At 37.9% G+C, this 14862-nt stretch overlaps 1 protein-coding gene across 3 annotated transcripts in view; it reads left to right on the top strand.

The window, feature by feature from the left end:
* Positions 1-14862, top strand: part of LOC137234270 (protein pangolin-like) — a 1155323-nt gene that overhangs the window by 1093281 nt on the left and 47180 nt on the right. For 2 of the 3 annotated variants that reach the window (XM_067757881.1, XM_067757880.1), the window contains exon 4: positions 9466-9557. The exons of the other annotated variant lie outside the window; for it this stretch is intronic. In XM_067757881.1, the coding sequence (XP_067613982.1) occupies positions 9466-9495 (30 nt within the window). In that variant the 3' untranslated portion in view covers positions 9496-9557. Of the gene's footprint in view, positions 1-9465; positions 9558-14862 lie in introns of those variants that run through there. 3 annotated transcript variants of the gene reach the window in all.

Raw genomic sequence — 14862 nt, 5'->3', positions numbered from 1 at the left:
CTGCTAGCCTCTTCAAATGAATCACCCCTCTATTTCGCTGTTTCCCAATTATTTGTATGCGGTAGATGACATCACTTATCCTCTTCACAACTATGCACGGGCCTTCCCAACTGCACCAAAATTTGGATGGAACACCTTTCCGCCGATGAGGGTTGTATAGCAGTACCAAATCTCCCTCCAAGAAACCTTCCAAATTATAGTTTTTGTCATACCTGTCTTTCATTCTACTACTCTATACCCTGGGCCGTTCCCTGACACTCTGTTCTTTGGCCAATGAATTCCTTCGCAGAGCTTGCGCTTGACGGATTGGCTTCGCATAATCAGTATCGTTCCCACGTTTCACAACAGTAGTGCGCCCGGGCTTGAAACTACCCTCGCATTCCTTCTTGGAAATCCTTTCCTTCGTTTTTGGGCGTCCCTTTGGTTTTGTCAGTGCCAGTGTTTCCCTCGCAGGTACTTTTGGTTTCGCTTTATTTGGCCCATTCGATACATCAACCTTTACCTTTGACTTTCGTGGTCGTTGTCGAGTCTTCTCCACCAGTACTCGATTACTGCTGAACCCTTCCTCCAACCTAAAGTTAAGTAGAATATCCTGATACTTATAGCGCATACTCCTGCATATCGATCCTGATGTCATGGTCAAATAAGAAGTCCACTCCCAATATGACTTCATCAACAATCTCCGCCACAATGAATTTGTATAGAACCATGACCTTCCCAATTAAGACTTCACATATCACTTCTCCCTGGACTTGGTTATACTCGCCTGTGACCGTACGGAACCTTGCTCCAGGTAACGGTTTTACTCTCCTGTTGACCAAATCAGATCGAATCAAGGGATGAGATGCGCCCGTATCTAAAGTCAGTACACGTTCTTTGCCATCGACATCCCCTCTGACGGTAAGACTGCTTGATTTCTTTCCAATTTGCGACACAGATATCACAGAACATTCAATATCTGGGGCAAGTTTTCGATCTTTACATCTGACTCGCTCTTGATTATCTCCTCTAGCTTTGCGTTTACGGCCACACAAGTTGGAACTACTACTGCTGAAATGACTTGCAATGTGACCTGGGTTACCGCACTTGAAACAATTCATAACTCCGTCATTTTTCTGTTGTGATCCCTTCAGCGCCTCCAATATTGTGCTCAACCAGTCTGGTCTTTCTACCTCCACACGGCGTGTTTTGAACGTTGACTTACACAGAAGCGATGCTGTTTCCTGAATCAGAGCATGTGATACCGTTTCTGCGAATGTGGGTTTTGGGTTTGCGTAAGTCGCTCGCTTCGTTTCTACGTCCCGTATGCCATTTATAAAGCTCTGGATTTGTAACCTTTCGGTGTATTCGACGGGTGCGTCTGCATTCGCTATTTGAGCCAGCCCTTCAACATCCGACGCAAACTCGTGCAAAGTTTCACCAGGCCTCTGGAAGCGGTTCAGTAACTCCATTTTGTATATCTTTTTTCTATGCTCGCTTCCATAACGTCTCTCGACAGCGGCCATCAATGCTTCATAACTGTTCCGTTCTCCCTCTGCAATGGTTTGTAAGATTTCGGCAACTGGTCCTTTCAATGCCACGAATAGAGCTGCAACTTTATCTTCAGCATTCCAGTTGTTCACTGCTGACCTCTTCTCAAACTGTAGCTTAAAGACCTGGAAAAGAACAGAACCGTCAAAGAATGGTGTTTTTACCTTTGGATTGCTTGCTGAAACAGCTGGGCGATTTGATTACAACTCCTGTATACGACCTCTCAAAGCATCCACCCCGGCTTCGATTTTTTCCTCAAACTGCGTTATTTTCTCGTCCGTACGCGCTTCGAGTTTTGATGATATACGCGCCTCCTGCGCTTCGAGTTGTACTGTTATGCGTGCCTCTTGTTCTTTCAGTTGTGTTTCAATCTTTGATGTAATCTGTGTCGACATTTCTGAAATACGCGTTTCTTGCGCTTCGATCTTTGATGTTATTCGTGTCTCTTGGGATTCCATCTTGGATGTTATATTGTTCTCCTGGAATTCTAGGTGAGATGCCACATATGTTTTGTGTTCTTCCAGTTGAGATGACATTTGCGACGACATTGATATTACTGTCGATGTTTGTGCAGATATTGCAGCCAATATCATGTTCAAGTCTGTGTTGGTAACTGTCTGCGATGTTTCGTTTTTTTCTTCAATTTTTGTTGTTGACTCTTCCACGTCAGGATAAAAGACATACTCGTCCACATTAATTCCTTCCAACCCCAATACCTCTCGTAGCCGTGCTTGAAGTTCGAGTTTATTGCCGGTTGTATTCAATCCATGGCTCTCCAACTCCTTCAGTTGCTGGATCTTCAATTCACTCCACTTTGCCATCTCCAAGTTGTATTCGCAATCTTCGGAATTTATTCAACAATTCCTCTTCTGACACCAATTGTAACGAATATTTGCAACCTTCTGCTAACGTTCGAATCACTAAACTTTTGAATAAATAACTCCAATATTCGATCATGCAAAATGGTCTTTATTAGACTACTTTCAAAATAACACCTGTATTGCTCGACAGATAGCGTGCTTAAATCAAACTGACTACTGAATGCTCACGTGGCGCTCTTTTATACTCTGTGCTGTGTCGCTCGCATACTTCTAGGCATTTCTACATCTAGAATCTACTACTTATTTGTCAGCAATAAACTTATCAGCTATAACTACAGATGCACGACTACAGCCTCTCATATGCGCGTGTCTATGTGAGTGATACTTGCACAAATTATTGCATACTTTTGGGAGTATCTCAGATAAGATACATGCGTGTGTTTGCGCGTTTTCTCTCCGCTGCGTGTACGTACATATGTGTAGACATAATGATTGACTCGTTTATGTAAATCAGGCATTGGCAGATTTGTAAATGCAAGTGTATAAGTAAGTGAGAGCGCATTGATCGCGCGAAACAATTGGTTTTCATGTCAGTCACTTGTTAGACAGCTACTAACAAAGACTTCTATTTTTTTGATGCGCAATATGCAAAGCGAACAATTTTCTATGCTAACTAAAAAAATTATACGTACATTCATGCATATTTTTATCTTTCGCTGCGCAAACAAGCGATAGCCACATACGATGTTGCTACGCGACTTGTTCAGCGACGACTAAATCATTTGGTAAGCAAAGAGCGCAACCTGTCTGTGTGAAGAGCGTAACCTGTTTGTCTGATCAATTGATCTATGAAACGCCGATGTCTGATGTAAATACAAGTGACTGCTTGCTTTATTGTTGTTGTGGCTTCATTTACTTAGCATCAGACTAGTGATGTAAGTTTGACTTAGTGCAGACATCGGCGTTTCATACATCTTAAGATGGTGAGCAACTCGCACAGATAGCCTGTGCTGTTTGTTTAGTGAATTGTTCAGTCTGCAATAAGCAATTGGCGTGTCAACATCGAGTGTTGGTATCGTTAGTTGCGCAGCGAAAAATATATGCACGTATTTACGTAAATACATTACATATTAATATGAATTAATTTAATATGAAAAAATGCAACAGGATTTTATGAAAATTGATCAAAAATCAAGTCTTTATAAAATTCCTATCAAGCTTGCCATTGTGCGCATCAATAATTTATTATTTATTGCGTGCTTAGCCGTTGCAGTCTAACAAGCGAATGATCAGTGGATCAATTGGTTCGTGCGATCAAAGCGCTCTCACTAATACATACACACAACATTTTTGCCTACACTTGACTTAGTGTCACTAATATTCGTCTCAATATTATAATTGAAATTGTAATGCGTAGTATATATATAGTGTATATATATTTTCTCAATTTCAGCCCCATTTTAACAGCTAGAAGCTTCAGTTTTCAACAAATACTTACGTGTATAGCATATATTGTTGTTTGGAAAAATCATAGAGATCGGTGGTATATACATATAGTAAATATCTCATACAACCGATTGTTCAGATAAGAGACTTTTCGCAATTTCTGCCCCATTTAACAGCTAGAAGCTTCAAATTTCACGAAATGCTTACGTATATAGCATATACTATTGTCTGAAAAAATCGTAGGGATCGGTGGCATATATATTATATACCCCATATAAACTGTAATTTTTGCCCTTTTTTACGGCTAGAAGCTTAAAATTTCATCAAATTTCATCAAATACTTACTTCTACGTCATATATTGTTGAAATACGTGATTCGTAATCATAGTTTTTACATGCAGACCACAAAAAACGAGAAAATTTGCATCCTCACACAAAGTACCAACCTATTTTTATACTCAGTTGAGCAGAGTAAATTATGTCAACATTCAACTCCAGTGATGATATGGTGCAACAAAATACAAAAATAAAAGAAAATTTCAAAATGGGCGTGGTTCCGCCCTTTTTCATTTAGTTTGTCTAGAACACTTTTAATGCCATAAGTCGAACAAAAATTTACCAATCCTTCTGAAATTTTGTAGAGGCATAGACTCTATGACGGTAACTGTTTTCTGTGAAAATGGGCGAAATCAGTTGAAGCCACTCCCAAGTTTTATACACAGTCGACCGTCTGTCCTTCCGCTCGGCCGTAAAAACGATAACTTGAACAAAAACCGATATATATTTACTAAACTCAGTTCGCGTACTTATCTGAACTCACTTTATTTTGGTGTAAAAAATGGCCGAAATCCAACTATGACCACGCCCACTTTTTCGATATCGAAAATTACTAAAAATGAAAAAAATGCCATAATAATATACCAAATACGAGAAAGAGATGAAAGATGGTAATTTGATTGGTTTATTGACGCAAAAAATAACTTTAGAAAAGAAAATGTAAAAGTTCTGCAGGGCGAAATCAAAAACCCTTGGAAACTTGGAAGGAATACTGTTCGTGGTATTACATATATAAATAAATTAGCGGTACCCGTCAGATGATGTTCTGGGTCACCCTGGTCCACATTTTGGTCGATATCTCGAAAACGCCTTCACATATACAACTAAGGGCCACTTCCTTTTAAAACCCTCATTAATACTTTTAATTTGATACCCATATCGTACAAACACATTATAAAGTTACCCCTGGTCCACCTATATGGCGATATCTGGAAAAAGCGTCCACATATAGAACTAAGGCCCACTCCCTTTTAAAATACTCATTACACCATTCATTTCATACCAATACCGTACAAACACATTCTACAGTCACCCCTGGTCCACCTTTAGAACTATGGCCGACTCCCTTTTAAAATACTTTTTAAAACCTTCCATTTGATACCCATGTCATAAAAACACATTCCAGGGTTACCCTAGGTTAATTTTCCTACATGGTGATTTTCCCTTATTTTGTCTCCAAAGCTCTCAGCTGAGTATGTAATGTTCGGTTACACCCGAACTTACCCTTTCTTACTTGTTTTATTTTATATTTATCTTAAAAATCTCTTAGGTATGTATATCTGTTCGTTATATATTTTTTATCTTATTAGTTGGAGGTTACGAATGGGATAAAATTATTGTTCAGTCCCATTCATGAAAGGTATGAAGTCTTCGGCACGGCCGAAGACAGTCCCGTCCTTACTGGTTTTATCTTGAATTTAATTATTTTTACACATATCAGTTTTATTGTTATGACCGCGTAATCTTATATATTTCGTTTTGATAATTTGAATTGCCGAATACGATTCCTTTTACCCCTTCGGCATTCTTGAATGTTGATTTCGAAGAGCGTTATATCTTTTTTTATTTAATCAAGAGAATTTTTATTTTTAAGTTAGGTTTAATTTCAAATATAATTTCATATATTTGTTAATTCACCTTTTTATTTCCTTTTTTTTAATTTAAGTCTTGGATTTTTTTTTTTTTTGATTGATTTCGATATTTTTTTTTAGCCAGCATTGAATTTAAATCTTATTTGATGATTTCTTTCTATCATTGATCAAACGTTAAGATTGAATTCCTTTTGAATTGTTAATTTTTTTCTTATATATATATTTTTTTCTCAGTTCTCGGGATTACCCGTTTTATTCTCTTACTTAATTTCGAAAATAATTCATTTTTTTAGAATTTATATCTATTGTTATTTTTGGTTTAAATTTAATCTCGCGAAATTTTAATTTTTTTACTGTTTCTACCTTTGTTTATTTCATTTGATTCGTTGAATTGACTTTAATTTTTATTGAATTCAGTGAATTTCTTCGTAATTCTAATAATAATTTAATTTCTTTTCATTGGAAAGTTTACTCCTATCTTTAAATTTTCGTTCTGTTTTTTTGGTAATTGATTTGTTTTCTTTTACCTTTTTTGAATTTTAATTGAATTTTTTCTCTATTTTTGTTTTAGTGTTATTTTATGTAACTGGAAAAAAAAGATAAATTTATGGCGCGATAGCCTCCGCTGAGATCTAAGGCCGAGCTTCTCTTCCAATTTGCATCGTGCTCCTCTTGATTTTCCCTACAAATTGGCCGGACGGGACCTATATATTTTATGCCGACTCCGAGCGGCATCTTCAAGGCAGATGAGTTTTCACTGAGAGCTTTTCATGGCAGAAATACACTCGGAGCGCTTGCCAAACACTGCCGAGGGCGAAAAAAACCTTTTTTCCAAAATTTTGATGTTGCTTCGGCCGGGTGTGAACCCAGGGCATACGGTGTGATAGGCGGAGCACGCTACCATCACACCACTGTGGCCGCCACCGGAAATAGTTGTACTTTTTTCAAAAAGATTTTTTTTTTTTAATTTTTTTACTTTACATTGGGAGTTATTTGAATTTTTTATTGCGGCATTCAAAATTTGTTTTTATCTATTTTTTTCCTAAGTTAGGATTTGAATCCGTGAATTTTTCAGTATATTTTTTCAACCGATTTTTTTCGTAGGCTCTGAGTGACTGACTTTTGTGAATCAGTTGAGTGAGTGTGGGTGCATGTCTGGCGAAGATAACAGGGCAGAAAGAGCACCAGTTGTTTTGGGCCTGTTCAGTGGGCATAGATCTATTACGCGTGGCCTTGCGCGGGAGTTAGGAAATTAGGTGGTTGGATCACTGTGCAACCAAATTGATACTGGTATTCAGCACCCAGTAGACTTCGTCCCTATAGACTACTTCAACAAATGTACAGCCAGGATTTTCGGCTCATTGGAAGGCGGGACTGAACGCGAAACTAGTGTGTCCGTTGTTATTCAAGTAGTGGCAAATAAGTCCGAAGAAAGGTTGAATAAAAAACTCGAAACAATCTTAGAAATGTCAAATAACGAGCAGGGTGGCGCTGAGGGGGGAGGTGATCCAAAGGGGGTCAGGCGTCAGGAGGACCAGCAGCTGGGGTTGCGACGGCTACGGGAAATAGGGTTCCAACCACCGACACCAACACTGAGTAACTGAACCGTTTATTGGCAATGATGGCACAGCGAGGAGATTTGATGGCTCAGTGGACAAACGAGCTTGGAAACATAAAAACTTATGTTGCCAACCTCTGCGGCCGAGTAGCCGAAATCGAAATATCCGCATCGCAGGCATTGGATCGCCGCTCCACTCAAGCATCCGCAGGTCAAACCATGCAGGAGCCACAGCGTTGGAAGAAGATGGACTTCAAGGAGTGGCATATAAAGTTTGACGGCACAGATAAGGGGATTTCTGTGGAAAGTTTTTTGTTCCGCATTGAGAAGATGAGGGTCCAATATCAAATCACTCATCATCATCTGTTTACGAATTTTCATTGCCTCGTATCGGGCGCGGCTTTGAAATGGTACTGGCAGGTATTAGAAGACCATGCCGAAGATCAGAATTTCGGATACACGGATCTGAAGGCAGAACTGCTAGCCCATTTCAAAACAGCAGAGTCCGACTACGAGGTGATAGAGGGCAAATCATGGAACGTAAACAGTTGGGGCATGAGGGATTTGATGAGTTCCATGGGGAGGTAAACAATTTGACTTTCAGGCTGCGGAAAAGGATACCCGAGAAAGAACTTGTAGGGATCACTAAAGGGAATCTGAAACCCTACTTGGCTAACCATACCCTTTCGTCAAAAATAGACGCACTGGCAGAGCTGAACCGGGCAACAAGCAGTAAGAATTTTGAGAAGAGAGGATAATACTAAAGTTGAAAATAGTGTAGAGGTAAGGAAACAAAGGGAATTAAGGAGTCTACATGTTAGCAAAGTAGAGTACTAGAGATAGATAAGAGAGAAACGAAAAAGCAGAAATTTCAAGAAAATAGAAAGGATGAGGAAAAAAGGAAAATGTTTAAAAGAATCCGTAGCAAAATTATATCGAAAATAATTACTTCGAAAGGCCAGGTTTTTCGCCCAAACAAAGATAGGGGGGAATGACGCGTTAGTTTTATTGGATTAGGAAGCAGGAGCAAGTTGCCTGGAATAAAACTACAAAAATTTTTAGAAGGTAACGAAGAAAGGATTCTTCCAAAAGGCAATCAGTATATTAAAACGCCAAACGGAGTAGAAACACCAGTGACAGGCGTGATTACTCTACCAGTGAGGTGGGATGAAATGTGTAGGTATCTAGAATTTTTGATAGTGCCAGGACTACAACAAGAAGTTTTCCTTGGGATTGATTTTTGGAAAGCCTTCAATTTGAATGAAGTGAGTAGAGGCCCAACGGCTAGCCCAACCCACACGACTGTAGCAGATCTCGCTCCCGTCGGGGGCGACTTGTCCTTCGATGGTGTACAGCATGTGTTGACCCCAGAGCAGACCTTGTGGCCCTTAGAGAGGGTAAGGGCACAATTCCCGTCGTTCGCTGTCTTAGGATTAGGACGTACCGAATTGGAAGAACACGTCATCGAAGTGCGCGATGAGAACCTCCCAGTTAAACAACGCTATTACCCCATTTCTCCAGCGATTCATAAATTAGTTTACGCGGAATTAGATCGCATGCTTAGTATGGGGGTAATAGAAGAATCCGACAGTAGTTGTAACTCACCAATATCTTTAGTAATAAAGGGGACTAAGAATCCGCTGTGTTTTGGCGCGCGTCAAGTTAATGAGCGAACAGTCAAGGACGCCTATCCGCTCCCTCATATCGACGAAATACTTACCCGGCTGCAAAATACTAGGTATATATTGCATTTTCAGGTCAAATGAAACTTTTTTCAAGTCAAATGAAACTGTTTTCACTTTAAATGAAACTTTTTTCATTTTAAATGAAACTTTTTTCATTTCAAATGAAACTTTTTTCAAGTCAAATGAAACGATACTACTAAGGTAATTGTCAATATATTTATATCGTACTTTATAACGCTAAGTATTTCTCAAATTTTTCTTTAAGACAACTATTCTAATTAGCCACGTTGAAGGGAAATTTTTGCTTAAATTTACTTTGTGAATTTAAGCTGAAGTTAAGGTAGACTTAGTTCAGCCTTGCCTTTTGATCGTTTAAATTTTTTAATAGATAAAGTAGCAGGGTTATACACTAGGCAACTTATATACTACAGTTTAACCACCCACTTAAAATAAGCACCAATATTTTTTACTTGTATCTACTTCTCTTATATTTAAAGCACATTCTTCTTCTACATATACTTCGTTAATAACGTAGGAATAAGGCAACGTGGAGAACAAATAGAAGGAACCAAAGAGCATGATGTGAGCGTATTTCCTATTCACTGTCTGACACCAACTAACGCATCGGTTGAATCCTCTGTATTATGCTTTTCTCTTTGACTAACGTCTTACCAAACAACATAGAACGATAGCAAGTTATTGAGAGAAACATTACTTTTACCAACTATATAGTAGAGCATGTGGACTGTGGAGAGATCTTTTTTAACTATGCTGAAAAACATAACGGTAAAAAGTGATCTTTTCTACTCTATGGCGTAGTTACATTGCACTTCACTCGTTTGGGCCTTTGAAAACATATATATTTGTTTTTATTCCATTATTTTTCATTGTATATTGTATTTAAATGTAATACTTAGAATATATATATTAGAATTGCGCCATCGATTTTTCGATAGGATTTGGGGTCAGGAAAAAGTTTCACTACGCATACCCAAACAAATAATTTTCGAGCCTGCGAAATTTCACTTTTTTTTTACTCTTTTTGACTTTGATTTAAAAAAAAAAAAATTTCGGAGATTAAGTTTCCTTTAAACTATTCTGATCTATTTCGTTGTAGTGCGAATAAAAACAAAGTTTATTCCACCTTAAGTAAGTAAGTAAGTATTCCACCTTACGGCCCAACGTTTCGCCAAATTTCCTTGGCATCATCAGGGGCGTAATATTTTTAGATGTGGCGGTTCACAAAATTACAAATGAAACATAAATAAAATTTACAAAAATTACACCATTAATTACATAGAAAATCGGTGCCATCGATTTGTGGTACACTTTGTCACATTAAACACTATGAACACTATAAAATTTTCATTTGATTGTATAATTTTCATGTATACCAACGTTTTTAGTGGACGTTTTTGGGTCGGACAGGGTAAACATATAAGAGTAGATACACGTAAAAAATATAGGTGCTTATTTTCAGTGGGTGGTTAAACTGTAGTATATAAGTTGTCTAGCGTATAACCCTGCTACTTTATCTATTAAAAAATTGAAACGATCAAAAGGCAAGGTTAAACTAAGCCGAACTTAACTGCAGCTTAAATTCACAAAGAAAATTTAAGCAAAAATTTTGCCTTCAATGTGGCTAATTAGATAGTAGTAGAGATAGTTGTCTTAAAGAAAAATTTGATAAATAGCTTTATAAAGTACGATATAAATATATCTTGACAATTACCTTAGTAGTATGGTTTCATTTGACTTGAAAAAAGGTTCATTTGAAATGAAAAAAGTTTAATTTGACTTGAAAAAAGTTTCATTTGACCTGAAAATGCTATATCAGCCATAGACTTGAAGGACGCCTTCTGGCAGATTCCATTGAAAAAAAGGTCCAGGGAGAAGGCAGCGTTCACGGTGCCCGGGAGTTCTCTATACCAGTTTACAGTTATGCCCTTCGGCACAAGGATGTGTCGGTTAATGGACAAGGTTATATCCGCTTCGTTACGTGAGCTTAAAACCCCAAGGCAGTTACGACGGTTCTTAGTCATGTCAGGCTGGTACCGACGCTTCATACAAGACTACGCGACTATTGCAGCCCCGCTGCACGATTGCCTCACCAAGGAAAAGATAAAGAAATTTACAATGACTGATGATGCCAGGCGGTCGTTTGACCAGCTGAAACAAAGCCTCATATCGGCACCCGTTCTTACACATCCCGACTTCAACAGACGTTTTTATGTTCAATGCGACGCATCGACGGACGGAGTGGGCGGGGTTCTTTTCCAACTCGACGAAGACAATAACGAAAGACCAATTGCATATATGTCAGCGAAGCTTAACAAAGCCAACTATAACGTGACAGAGCTGGAGTGTTAGGCCGCAGTTCTGAGCATAGAACATGATACATAGAACACCGAAAAGGCTCACAAAACGTTGTACCTGACACCCTCCCCAGAATGGACATGTAAGAGATAATACCCAATGACAGAGTGATGGATGTATACCTAGACTCGCCATATTTTGATTCGGACGAATATCGTGAGGTACGAAAAACGGTGATAGACACTAAGGACACATTTCCAGATCTATGCATATCAGACGGATACGTATATAAACGAACGCAATTTGGCCGGGGGGACGCACTTCAAGCGGACGACGCCTGGAAGCTTTGGGCTCCGTCGGAACTACTCCCGGGGCTAGTAACTTTATCTCGTTTACGTGAAAGGTATTACTGGCCTGGAATGGTGACCGAATTCTGTACTTTTGTAAAAGGATGTGAAGTTTGCTCAACAAGCAAGACACCGAACGCTTTTCACAAGCCCCTTATGTGCAAACAACATGTAACCGAACGGCCTTTGTTTATATATTTTATGGGTCCCTATCCTCGTATGTGTTATGGTAATGTTTATGTACTTGTGTGTTTAGACCATTTTACAAAATTCGTGTTTTTGAAACACATGCGCAAGGCAACTTCAGCCGAAGTGGTGAAGTTCCTGGAACGAGAAATCTTCCATATATTCGGGGTACATCCATTCGGGCAATGGAAGACAATTCATTTCCGGAACTTTCAGCAACCCCTTTGAAAAATACGGTACTACGCATATTAAGACAGCATTCTATTCCCCCCAAGGCAACGCCGCAGAGAGAGTCAATCGGTCGGTTCTTCAGATCGTAAGATCCTTTATAACCGAAAAACCAAAATCTTGAGACTGGCATATTAGCGATGCGGTGTTTGCACTTCGGAGTTCGGTTCACTCAGCAATCAACATGCCGCCTTACCTTGCCACTTTCGGTAAGCCGATGATACTGCATGCAGCATCATACGAGCTATACCGGAAAGTGGGGTCACTTAAGGATGTTGATTGCGAAATGGAGGCACACGGGGATAGATTGCAATTGTTGAAGGATAAGATAAAGAAAGAACTGAAGTTAGCGCACGAGCGTAGTAGTAAGGTTTATGACACAAGAAGTAGTGATATTAGCTTTCAAATTGGACAAGTGGTATACCGTCGAAACTTTAAGCAGAGCTCACATATTGACAACTATAACGCCAAGCTGGCTCCCAAGTAAGTTAAATGCATAGTGCTTAAGGCAATAGGAAATTCAATGTATGAGCTAGGAGATTCAGCTGGGGAAAAGATCGGGGTATACCACGCTAAAGACATATTTGCTAAGTAATTGAATTTTTGCATGTTATATGTTATATATTGAATGTTGCATGGTAAATTTTGAACGTTGAATGTTAGTCGTGTGTGTCAATTTTCTGACTAGGCTTCTTTTTCTGACTACAAACGTATTCCTTTAGGCATGACTGACTATATTATATTTGTATGGTTACTTACCCACTTGACTATACTACATTAACCTATTTACTTATTTATATTTGTATTACTTCTTACATCCGGTGATTTTATTGCATTTATTTTCTATTAGTATTTGAGCAACTACATATTTGGACTTTAATAACAAACTGTGATATTTTTTTATTCTTTGCATATGACTCTAATCCCATATGTGATTTTTTTTAAGTTCTAATTCCCTAGATTATTAACACTGTGATATTTTTGTTTGTAAGTGCATGCATCTGTGATATGTATCGTTAGTTAGTAGCTACTTACGAGTACGGGTCACGTAAACCAAGCTACCCCATATCTAGATATTACCAATTGCCCGGCATTAAGGCGTGGGTCGAGGCCACACGCTGGGGGCCGAAGAGGCTGCGTATGAATTTCTTTTACGCACACGCTCCATGGAGCAAGCCCCATCGGCGGGTGCGAGCTTGTTACGCTAGCCGCAAGATACTATGTCACCGGCAACCGAGGTTTTTCGTATGTTACACTGTTATCGACAAAATGTAACTCAACCAGGTATCTACACATGTTGCGTAACATTAGTGGAAGGAGGCCTACATGTACAGGTATGGCTGCGTGCATGCGCAAAAACGAAAGCAATTGCACTTGCGTGAGTTTGAATGTGGGTGAGAGGGAATTCCGTTTAGATACGAATCCGGGGTTTGAGCACGATCTAACTGAAGTTCAGAAGATCAGTGCAAAAGTTGAATCTCTAGTGCGTGGGCGTGCCGCGGGAAATTTAAAATTAAGTGAAAAAAAATCTTTAAATCCCGTAGTATTCGGAGAACGGTTTCGAGTCCGTTTAGGCAGCGCAATTGTAAAGTACAAACCAACCACCAACAAAAGGAAAATTCCGTTGGACATCCTGCCACCGGTAAGTACCAATGTACAGTTTGTCTAATTAAATCTATCTCTTTGTGTTTTTCGGAAGAATTTAAAATGATTTTTTTTTTTTTTTATTTGAGAAAAAGATTTCCTCTTTGAATTTAAAGTTAGTTTATCAAAACTTTAAAAGCCCAATATGTTTTAATTTTATTAACCTTTTAATTTCCCTTTTAACATAAATGTATATTTGATTAAAATCAATTTTAATAGCAAGTTCAAATCACTCAATAGAATTGTTTTTGAGCAGACATATAAATCTTAGTAAAATTATTTTTCGCACTGCAAAATTAAATAAAATAATTCAGTTCACATTATTAAAATTTATCTAATTTTTCCCTTATCTTAAACCTAATTCAAATTAAAATGTTTGATTAAATATAAAGTGAAGATAGAATAAAATTTTTTTAAATTATACGAAAAAATGATTTAGAAATTAAACCCTGGTGAATGATGAAAAGAAGAAAAAATAAATATAAGAAAAATCAGTTGAAAACGACAGGTAGAATAAAATAAAAATTTTGTGAATCTGGAAATAAAATAAAATTGTGGTAAATTTGGAAATTAAATGAATTAAAGAAACCTAAAACCCTGAAGAAAAAAAAACTCTATTAATCAGATTTTGTTTTTGTTTTTTAAATTTGATTTGAAGTTTTTAAACAAAAAAAAATTTTTGATTTTTGATGGCCTTGTTTATTTAAAAAATGTGGGGTTTTGTGAGCTCGAGGCCTTGCTTTAAATAAAACACTGTGTTAGTATTCACACATTTATTTGGTCGATATTTCGACTGCAATCTGAAGTCATTTTCAAGACTTTTTTAAAAACACAACATGAAAAGAAAATAAACAGAAATATTTAATTTATATCACATACATACATACAGTTATAACACTAGATCGACTTACTTGCATGGAAATGCCTGATCGACTAATCAGGTGTTCTAACAAAATAATAGGAAGAAGGTGGAAAAAGGAAAGTAAACAATTAGAGTACCGCTAATATAAACAAATTTTAAGGAACCGTATAAGTGAACAAAATTACACAACAACAATTATACACAGAGAATTTTTAAGAAAAACAAGACAAAATGCAACAAAGCAAAATGTGCATAATATCCTCCCCCTTTCATTAGTTGTTGTCCTCAATCTCGTTCGCAGCGGGATATTT

This window comes from Eurosta solidaginis, chromosome X (genome assembly GCF_040869045.1).
Source record: "Eurosta solidaginis isolate ZX-2024a chromosome X, ASM4086904v1, whole genome shotgun sequence".
Taxonomy (NCBI): domain Eukaryota; kingdom Metazoa; phylum Arthropoda; class Insecta; order Diptera; family Tephritidae; genus Eurosta; species Eurosta solidaginis.
Note: the sequence above shows the minus strand (reverse complement) of the source record. Positions and strands in the feature narration are given on the sequence as shown.